This window comes from Necator americanus, chromosome IV (genome assembly GCF_031761385.1).
Source record: "Necator americanus strain Aroian chromosome IV, whole genome shotgun sequence".
Taxonomy (NCBI): domain Eukaryota; kingdom Metazoa; phylum Nematoda; class Chromadorea; order Rhabditida; family Ancylostomatidae; genus Necator; species Necator americanus.
In genome coordinates, this window is record NC_087374.1 from 33,779,488 (window position 1) to 33,790,729 (window position 11,242).

Consider the following 11,242-nt stretch of genomic DNA (forward strand, 5'->3'; position numbering starts at 1 on the left):
GTTTTGGGATACGTTCGACGTAAAGTTTGACGTTCGTACAAGAGTATGCGACCTGCACAACAAATTTTGGGGGCAGCCAATGTATCAGATCAGTGTTTTTTTTTCTTTCAGACGTTTTTGGTTGTTCCTGTGAGACGAAAGGCATGATTGGCCTTGGTTTCGAGTATCGGCCTTGAAGACGCTGCGGAACCTCTTGGCGCTACTCTTCAGCATCCCCCGTAAAATTGTCGTTTATATTGAAGGAATCAATTCGCAATCGTGAGCTTTTGTAGACAGTCCCTAATCAATAACCTAAATATACGTGTACTACTTAAGGCTGAATTAAAGGTTTATGTTTGCCAAAATTCCTGCACTTCTTCCAGCGCTCTGTTACGCAGCGGAGAGGCGGACATGTACCTTTGCCAGGCCCAGAATGCTACTTACTAGCCACAGAGCCCTTGAGAGATGTCTTCTAAAGTTTAACCGACAACACCTGGCCGGTCTTCGCTACTCCGACTTAAAAGCATCACCTCACGAATCTGAGATGGTGCAGACTTCACATGGAGAGCTTCTATACGGGGTCGTAGATTATGGAGAGGAGGGTGATTCCGTCCATCTCTACCTAATTGCCGTAAAAAGCGGCCCGAAAGGTGCGGCGCCATACTGAGCTGGCTCGCTCCAGTCGAACTCCTTGTAGAAAATAGTGTGCCGGAACGCTCGAAGCCGTATCTTCCCGGCTGTTTTCTACGGCAGTTAGGAAGAAATTAACGGAATCACCCTCCTCCCCATAATCTACGACTCCGTACAGAAACTCTCCACCGGAAAGCGGTACCACTCCAGATTCGTGAAGTCATGCCTTTAAGAGCAATGTCCTGTATCCTCGACCCTGCGGAATATATATCGAAACCTAAACATAGGTCCTGGTATTATGAGAAGAATCGACGACGGATGGGCTAAAAGAACGCTAGGGTGGATCCCGAGAGATGTTAGATGCCCTCGAAGGAGGCCACCAACGAGATGGGATGATGTGTTCGCTGCACGGATAGCACCAGAAAGCTGAGCTGGATATGGCTCAAGGACCTCGTCAATGTTGCTCAGGAAACTTGAGAACATCTTGGATGACAATGGCGAGGGAACGAAATGAATGGAAAAGATGTTGGGGCCCGCACGTCCAGTGAAGACGGGCCATCTAAGCATTTAAATAAGTATTTGCCAAAATTTTCTAAGCAGTATTTCAATTACACTTTCAAACCTATACTGAATTTTTTCACAACATAGGATACAAGGAGTCTGGGGTGGTACGGATTTCAGGTGGAGTATCCGTATACGGGCTCGTATATTATGGAGACCGCGGTGGCTCCGCTCATTTCTCCCTGAACCACTGCAAGCAGCCGGCACCTGAATGCTGTTTTGTACGATGCCTTCTATTCCAGCACGCCACCCTTGCACGGGTAGCGTCCCCTGCTGCTGTTTTCCAGAATGCCGTTTGGGGCTGTCCGAATTAATTTTCGACGAATCGCAGGGCGGAGGCAGGGCGGAAGGGGTGGAGCGTTGCAATAGATATCGTCGTAAAAAACAGCATTCTGGAAGCGGCTGTTTGCAGCAGCATACCACAAATCCGCACCACTTCAGATTCGTGGTATGCTGCCTTTGGGTGGCTATGTTTAGCTTAGCCATATTTGATCTAATGAAATAGTTAGAAAAAATAAGACAGGAATAAGACATCCTTCTTGTTGCACTCGTACTTGGCGGGTGTCGTCATGACGGCTCTTCTACATAGGAATCTCTCTTCTATGAAAACAGTCAATACACAGTTGCATTTTTTGGTGATAGGACTGAAACCATATTTGAAAAAAATAAGAAAAAACTGAAGAAGAAACACAACGTAATAAGCTTACATATTGTCGACAGTTTCATAAACTAGTGATGATGCTTGAGCTTTTTTAGAGTTTGAACGTACTGTTGATTCAGTTTTACTCTTGGTAATGACTGGAAAGACCACATTCTTTCCAAAAATTGTTAAAATGAATTGAAATGAACAAAATGAATTGTTAAAAGCTCAGGTACAAATGCATGAGGTCAAACTTCCCTTTGAATACCTGTTCATAGTGGTTACGGACGCCAGCAGTTATTCTTGAAATTAACAAACGCTCAGATAATGCTGAAATCTCCAAACAAGTATAGAGGAGCAGTCTTCATAAACTGTTATCATCATTGCTTCAAAGACAATAAGTAGTGTGTGAAATTGTGAAATGAAAACATTTCACGAGATTTCACGTACGAGGAGACTCGTTGCTAATTCAATCCCGTTTATCTACAACCAGCCTGAACGTCCGGCTAAAGCCGGACTTCAGGCTTTTTTTTGGTTTTTTTGTGAAACATTTTTTGTGAAACTAAAATTTCTTTTTTCTATCAATGCTCTCTTCAATTTTTTTACCCGAAAATTTAAGCACAGATGTAAGATTTTATGGTTTTCCCCTAAGCGCGTCAGTTCTACATTCGGATAACAATCAAACTTGACTTTATATCTATATTTCTCCCAAACCTCCAGAATTTGAGAACATTATTCGAAGTATGAGCTTTCTCTGTTCTCAACTATTAGCAATGAATGACGTGCTAACATGAGGTGACATTGAATATCACTATTTTGATGATAAAAATAACGTTATGTTATGTCGCGTATTGCATTTAAGCAGCCGTTCGCACGTGTGTTTCCTCTTCTTGAAGAAAGGATGTTAGCAGCATCAGGAAAATATGCTTGGAAATAGATACGTAAATGAGTCATAGAAACCCGTTCTACCGCCCGCGCAGCAATCCAAAAAATCCAATCCGGAAACCCGTCTCTCCCTACTCTATAGCTTTCTGGCACCGACGCACCATTTCAACCCCGAGGGACTCGTTCCACTTCATTTACAGCTATCTGACTCCGGGGCCGTAGTACCCGTATCACCGAATTTTACCGCTTTGAGGCTCCAGCTCACCAAACGATGCCATAGTATTCGTCTCCCTCTCTTTCTCAAATTTCTTGACTGAGACACACACATGCGCTGATGCACACACGTGACAGAATAAGCCCGTTATTATACAGCATGATAGTTTGCAAATTTGGAAGTATACATTCACATAAAAGTTTATTTACTCTCACTAACATATGAGAGAAATTAACTTGCCTTATTAAAGCCAACATACATAGCTACATAGCTTTAGACAATGGTTAAAAAGGTAGAGTGCTCATTTATCAGGTGCATGGCGATGGGACGGCACCTCAGCGGTGCAAGGTTTTGCGTCATTATGGAGTATTTCCGTGACACACAGACAAACAAACAAACAAACAAACAAACAAACACACATACACACACGGACTAAGCGAGTTATTATATAGCATGATGTTTATTCACATCAATCTCCTTGAAAAGAAGAAGCAAATATGTACCTTCCTAAGAACATGCGTTTGCCCATTATATTAAATTCTTGAGTATAGAATCTTTGTCCCACTATAGTTGTTCATTCTTATGATTATTCTTATCTGGATCTCCGATACTGTTATGACTTAGTGGCGGAGTCCCAACTCAATAATTATTCTTGGAATTTCTGAAAAAAAAAATAGAATTTTCAGGCAATGTTGAGTGCACTCTGCAGAGAACAAAGAACTGCCGGAGCTTTCATAATTAGTAGATTAAATGTGAAAGCATTTTGGTATTCTTCCACGGTATAACCATCAGGAATGCGCCAGATTTTTGCATTTTTAATCATATGAGGAGGAGCGTACAAGAGCATCGAGGATGTAGTGAAGAAGACCAGGAACACCCGGCCCCGTGCTCACCACTTCAACACCACCGTACTTCCTGCTTTGACCTATGCTTCGGAAACCTGGGCATTTCGCAAGCAGGAAGAAAACGCGGTGAGCATCATTGAACGCGCAATTGAGAGAGTGATGCTAAGAGTACCGCGTTTCACGAAGGTGAGGAACGGGATTCGAAGTTCTCCCCTACGTCAACGATCGAAGATTAGAGACGCCGCCGCGTTTGCCAAAGAAAGTAAAATTAGGTGGGCCGGACACGTGATGCGCTTTAATGACAACCGTTGGACCAAAGCCGTAAGCGACTGGGTTCCCCGCGACATTAAGCGCACTACAGGAAGACCGCCGACTCGATGGTCAGATTTCTTCACGAAGTCGTTCAAAGAAAAATATGATGCTCTTTGTGTCCCACGCGAAAGGAGGAACCACTGGACTATTCTGGTACGCGATCGCGATTGGGAGAACTACTGGCGCCCGCTCGACCAGTTCGAAGATCAACGGGAGTCAAGGTGATCAAGGTGATGAGGAGGAGAGTGATTCCGTCCATTTCTCCCTAACTACCGTAGAAAACAGCTAAGAAGAAACGGCTTCGGGGGTTTTGGCGCACTTTTTCCTACAAGGAGTTTGACTGGAGCGCGCCAGCCTTCTTCTTATTTGCCGTAAAAAGCGGCCCGGCACCGCATCTTTTGGGCCGTTTTTTACTGCAAATATGAAGAAATGGACAGAATAACCCTCCTCTCCATAATCTACTATCCCTTATAAAGATACTCCACCTGAAATCTGCAGTACCTCAGATTCGTGGGGTGATGTTAAGTCGGAGGATCATCGGGAATCTATCCGCGAATGCTGAATGTGGTCTTTCTCAGAATCTTTTCAAGACGTATCTTTCTACACGTTTCACCAAAAGAAGCCAGTATTCCTTGTGTTTGCTCGCTGCTTAGTGTCATAAGTGAGTCTTGGTTAGCGAAATGAAGATGACGCAACGATCCACTCTCCGCCTCCAGTGAATTTTCACTTCCAGGTCATCCGCCCATTCCAATGTTCACATTAAATCCTGCGTTTTTAGGGTGAGATTATGTGGTTCTATCGTTCCCTTCTCTCCATGTCGACCTTGTCTTTCTAAAGCTTTCGCAATCGCTGCCGTAACAAACGAGTGAAGAGGCTTCTCTTCCTATCAAGAAGACAGTGATGTTAAGTGAATACAGGTACAAACAATTCTATTCTGATTCGGTGGTGGTACAATTTGCTGTTTCCTGCTTAATAGTTTCTTGTAGGAAAAAATTTAAAGTGAAGGGCAGAGTTGTGTGAAAGAATTTATTGTTTTCTTCAGACAAAGTAAATTCCTTCGAACTTCAGGTTGCCTTCGAGCTTTTGATCACGCATTATAGTCCTCCCTTTGACCGAGAGCACAGTGATGTAGCTCTCAGGATCACTGCCAGTTACTTCTTTCGACTTAATGGCAACGATCAATTCATCATTCGTATCAGGTACGAAGTCGAAAGCAGAAAAGCCTATTCCAGGATGCTGCTCTGCACTTCTTCCCAACAACACGAATTTGAACGATTTCAGATCAGCGTCGGATTCAATGATCATGTTCGCACCCCTTAAAAGCCATGTTAACACTAGTATTTTCTAAAAATACAACGGTTTTCTTACTTCATTTCATCTTCCTTCTCATTGTATTTCGTTGTTGAGGCTTTTCTAGGTAAGAAGTACCACTTTCGTTGAATTTCTGACCATTGCACTGCCTCATGCGTCAAGTAACCGGGTTTAGGGTAGCCAGCTTTATTGCGCATTCTTGAATAAATATGCTTCCAGTTCTCGCTTGTTACCTTCAACGATCATAAATCGAATACAGGAACAATCAGTGGAAAAGATCGCTATCTAGAAACTCATAAAACTGGATTCGCTTTCTACCTCTCCGGTTTTTGTGACGATCTTGATCCACATTGCATCTTCGCTCTTTACTTTCCCATTCTTGTCTCTGTATTCCTGAAAATTAGTCTACCATATCAGCAAATATCTGCTTGTTTTATTTCCTTTACTGGAAGTCACTTCGCTTACTGATTTATGAGAGCAGCGTAAAATTTAACTTACACAACCGTGACCTCCTACATACAGCCGATCTCCCTTGATGGTTAACCACTCTGCTTTCATTCCTTTTGTTGTGTTTCCTGGTCCGGAGTTAAGGAACACCCATGGAATTGCCTCAAATCGTTTTTTGAATGCTGTTATGCAAATCATTTTCATTGATTAAGAGCCTCGGTTTTTTAAAATTACGTCACTATTTACAAGTTTTTCCGGTTGTCTCGAAATTTTTTCTAAAGGTAGCATGGTGCTTCGAACTAAGTTTTCATAGTAATTTTGTCTTCTCACCTTCCCATCTTGAATTTCGTACAACATTCCGGTCTTATCATCAGGTGAGAGGAGGTGTCCGTTGAATTCTGAGAGATCCGACAACTCCATTGCTCTTCCTTTGTAGTTCAGTCCCCTGCGTATTAAGAGTCATTGACGTTGTGCTGGACCACAGCAACTTTTTGCAAAGTATGGGAATCTTGCGCCATATAGCACTGTAGGTTATATAGTTCCTACGTTCCTAATTCGTAAACTCGAATGCATGTGGTGAAAAGAGAGCTACCACGAGTAAATTTGTATGCTCGGGCTCCCCTTTCAGAATCATGTTAATACTTTAACAAATTTAAGAATTAAACCCACGAAGTAATATTTTGATCAGATTTGTTTATCCATTCCACAGTCGCCTTTCTTTTGTCTTTACTTATAGTAAGTGTTCCCCTCCGCGTTACAGCGCGCCAGTTATAATCATCAGGTGACGTTCTACCGTTTTCATCCATATCAGTGATCGCGAGAAAGTTGTAGGTGATTGAACCATCACTATGAACTGTCTTATTGATAGATCTAGGGATGGTCTGAAAAAAATCGTTACTTTTGAGTAGGAGTTCAAATTTGTCAAGCAACCACTCTCCCACTCACATTGTATGTATCACGTTTGCTACGGAAAAGTGCCACTGAAAAGTTATTATTTGTTCTTTGGCTTTTCTAGTCTAAAAAAACTAGCACAACTACAAAATTTTACCGCTGAGTGCAGAGCATCCGGAAATCAAGAAGATCTGGAAATCACATTATTTGCACTTCAACTTTTCTATTAGAATATTGAATGGAAACATTAATGTTCTCTACTACAAATTGTAAAACAATTAGAAAGGGAAATTCAATACAGTCTATGAGCTCATTACTTCTGAGAAGAGGGACTAACCGTGATATACCAGGCGAGGACCTTCATGTTTGAGCAGTGCGAAATCTGGCTGGAAAAAAGCAGTTGATGTGAGTGCGTATTATTTACATTATCATTTGATTTCTATTTTCAAGAAGTAGCGCTAATCAGGACTGGCCAAGGCTGTTTTCTTGATGTCGACGGCAAAATTATCAGCCAAATGTCTTAGGCAGAGCATGATATTCCTTCCTTCTATACCGCTACTGCAAAACCGCAGAGCCGCCAAATCGCGCGCCCTCTGAACTCGGCGGTCAGCCTAACTGGGGTCGTCGCGCACGTTCTCCCAATTCTACTGTTTTCTGGTACAGTTTCACCATTCTACCTGTTAGAAAACTAAACGATGGAGTGAAATTCGTCTACCATCTTAATAGTCTCCAGCGTGGGCGCACAATGACGCAGGGTGGGTGCACATGACGTTGTGTGACTTGCGCTACCACATCTTTCTGCCTTCTGGCGTTGGTGTACCATTTCAGCATCTCAAAACTCGCCTTTTACCAACTCGCTCATTTGACGTCTCTGGGCCCGTTCCACCCCCGACCTTACTTTTTCGGTGTTCAGAAAAACAAATCACACAAAACATGGTCAGGGTCTCACTTTAAGTACCACAAAAAATGTAGAGACAAAAGTTTGTTGCATCTTTACACTACAAAAAAAACCAAATCACACAAAACATGTTCAGGGTCTCACCTTAAGTACCACAAAAAATGTAGAAATAAATGTTTGTTGCATCTTTACACTACAAATTTTTCTTTTCACAGTAACATGAAAACGGGAGCACTGGAAAGTTCATAAATCCTAGCAAAAAAAACACAAACATACAAGGACCAAATCCCTAATCCACACAGAAAAACCACCAACGATAAAAGACTCTTTGTGCAAAAACTGAAATATAAAGATATTCAAAAAAAAGCAAGAGGGCAAGGATGTAATGTAAAGCAGCCATTAGACTGCATTAAATTTTCATATTTAATTCTTTCTTTTTTGCCTAGTTTAGGTTGAGCTCCTAAACATCATAACATGTTTTCTGTGGCACAGAATTTAAAGAAGCAATTGTTATTCGCAAATATGTTACAACAGTAAAATATTAGAAAAAAGTACTCATGGTGAATAAAAGATATTGTGTGGAAAAGAATCATAAATCATAAATTATCAATTTTTTTCTGAGCTCTGCAGGAAAAAAGTACTGCGGCTTCGAAAAAATGCAGAAGAAATACTCTATTTTTGAATGCTATGATTTTCAATCCATTTGTACAATAAAAGGACTGATCAATTTTACTGCTTTGTAGTACTGAAGTGAACCTGTTCGTGCTTTTATGCACTCCTTTGCACATTAAAGGATAAAGTTTCTGGCGTTAATCGATCCGCTTAGGATGCGCCCCCAAGTTCACTTCAATTCAGAATTGTTTTAGGTTCACGGATGTGTAACTGGCCTATACAATGACTAGCCGCGGCTAGCCGGTGTGTCAAGTCAGTTTTTTTATCTTTGCAGACAAGTTTAGTACCAATTTATTCACCCCGGAGGGATGAAAGGCATGGTTAGCACTAGGGCGGATTCGAACCTCCGATCGATCGTGCAGGAAGCGGAAACTCAAACTCTACACTAAACCCGCCCATCTTTCTTAGCACATTACTGAAAGTAGCCAGTCCTGTCATCGTGTTTCATGTACTCTATCGAAGGTCTTGACAGTAGCTCAGTGGTAGAATGCTTAGCAGATGGATAGCGCTAGTTCGGTTCCAAAAAAGGGAACTTTTGGATCTTTATATGGTATTTTCGTGACACACAAACAAACACGCACATACATAGAAAAACGCATACGAACTAAGCGCGTTAATATAGCATGATTGGGCAGAATTATTAGGACCAGTTTTAATAGGGAATTTCATTTTCAATTTTCGCTTGACCATAGAAGATAAACGGACCAATGGCGGAAGGAGGAAAAGCGTAGCACTTTCGCATCAGCGCGATGAAAATGTGTACGATAATTAAGAGATAATCAAGATTCCAAATGGATAATAAAGTATATAAGGATATTTTCAGGGCCAAGCTTTATATGCTCATACATTTGCTATTTGATTACTTTTTATCTATGTCCTCCTATCAAATCTTTGCACAACCCCTTGATGACGACTGCAACTAACATGCAACATTCAAACGTTGCCGGAAATTGTGTACATTACATGCATACATAGAATATGATGAATCTGCAAAAATGTTCTATAATTCTTGGCGTTCTATTGGCTAATTCTATTATAATTCTCTACTAGGTAAGCAAGATTAAAATCTAAAATTATATTTTTGTTAGAATTATTTATTCTTACCGCTTCGAAACCGCCCTGATGCCAGTTGCCCTCATCAAACCTCCGGGACGCGTAAAAAAGGCTCAACAAGTACAGATCGCGGTAAAAGCGCATCCCGTGAGGATTAGTACGCCAGAGACTTCATCCTTTCGTCTATTTTCTCTAACTGTACTATTCACTGAACTGTACAAGAAAATTCTTTAGTTATAACGATGAAACTGAAGCGGCAATGCATAACAGCCGTTTTCAATCCAGATCATGGCGATGATTGGTGGAAGAAACAAATACTAGGCTACTAGTATATGCTGGTCACAAATATGATAGCAGCTCTGACGGCGAAAGTCAACCTTATCGACAAATTGATTTTCCTTATTCCTAGAAAAGAGGTCTTCCCTTAAATATTACGGCTACAACTGCCATTCTGTTCACGAGTTTCTTGTAGTTTTTTTCTAAAGAAATAGCTGGTTTGTATGATTATTTTTGAATCCATTATTCAGAGACGATTCGGTAAGCTTCTGCAACTCCTTTCAAAAAAGTAAAAAATCGAGAAATATGTCTTCGTCCAAAGTGGTTATCCTGGTATACGCTGAGGATGATGACAGGCAACCACCATATGATGAATTCTCATTCGGGAAGGCGAGCGGAGGAAAAAAATGTTAAAATTTACAAGTTCATGGATGTCTTTACTTCAAACGAAGTGTTCGACATAAACGTATTCGGCATATGTTTTTATAATCAAGGTCTCAGGACAATTTTCCTCGAAATATTTAGCATATTCGTAATCATTAGCTTATGCGAAAACTCCCAATTGGGAAGTTCCTGGTGCATACGAAAAGCAAAAGTTGTGGAATATCAGTTGAGTCTGTATCATCGAACAGCATTCTTTCATTATCGACAAGCCTATGTAAAAGTGTAAAACTCTATGACTGGCCTGAAATATCTCCGGCCAAGGTTTGATCCAAATCGACGTGATGAGAAACGAGTTACGCATGACGAGCGCAAACGTACAGACAAAAATTACCCACAACAAGCTATAGACTAAATTACATGCATGATAAAAACCAAAAAACTCAAATCTAAATAAGAAAAAAAACTTCAATTGTATATGTATGAATCTACGAGCAGTTGCTTGACTGAAATATTCTATTTTTAGATGGGGAAAATTAATATCCCCTATCTGCTTGGGTTTCTGTGCGCATGTGTGGATACTCTGTACTCTTAGAGACATTGTCCTCTAACAGTTTTCGACTTCGGAAATTCTGGATGGACTGGGCTGGGTGTGCTACAATGTGCATAGAAGAAACCAAAATGTAGTCTCAAATTCTTCTAATTTACGAAAAATTTTGAGCTTATCCAATCTCGAGCTCAAATATCGACTCATCTCTTCAGTCCTTCTGGAAGGAGACAATAAAAAAACAATGTTGCTGAAAGGCTAGAACCAGAAACTCTTCTTCCCATTCCCTACGCTCACTCCAGCGTTCTATATGTAATCCCTACTAAAATATCTCGGGAGTGGCATTTTTAAGGATACCTCCTCTATTTTTAACAAATCTCGCTCAAAAATCATGTTTACTATGACGACCGAATAAATTTCCCAATCTCGTTTCGCCCCTATTTGAATCATTCGAACCGTCGCAAATGTATGTCCAGATGGCGTGGGTGGCGTTTGTCTGTGGTAACATCGGTTCTGCTGGGTGCGTTTGCTGAGTGTGTCTGCTGAGTCAATTATTAGAATCTGTAATTATTATTGTAACCAAACCAATGTTGAGAAGCTGTTGAGCAGAAATCTAACTGCGAACGAAAACTTTATTGCTACTGACTATCTTTTAAAAGCAATTAAACTGCACGAGAAATCCCATCCGCTAATAACACAC

At 41.0% G+C, this 11,242-nt stretch overlaps 2 protein-coding genes across 2 annotated transcripts; one reads left to right on the plus strand and one right to left on the minus strand.

Moving 5' to 3' along the window:
- Positions 1–412: 412 nt before the first annotated feature.
- RB195_003569 (uncharacterized protein) lies at positions 413–4,291 on the plus strand (the record flags this gene model as incomplete). The annotated part of the gene is made up of 2 exons (XM_064201277.1): positions 413–581; positions 3,738–4,291. The coding sequence occupies 2 exons, from the start codon at positions 413–415 to the stop codon at positions 4,289–4,291; spliced, it is 723 nt and encodes a 240-aa protein (XP_064057158.1).
- An 813-nt stretch (positions 4,292–5,104) lies between these two features.
- Positions 5,105–7,079, minus strand: RB195_003570 (uncharacterized protein; the record flags this gene model as incomplete). Its single annotated transcript, XM_064201278.1, has 9 exons — positions 5,105–5,381; positions 5,435–5,610; positions 5,696–5,770; positions 5,876–5,986; positions 6,155–6,269; positions 6,494–6,705; positions 6,770–6,804; positions 6,873–6,906; positions 7,053–7,079. 9 exons carry the CDS (start codon positions 7,077–7,079, stop codon positions 5,105–5,107), a joined length of 1,062 nt encoding a protein of 353 aa, XP_064057159.1.
- Between the last annotated feature and the right edge of the window lie 4,163 nt (positions 7,080–11,242).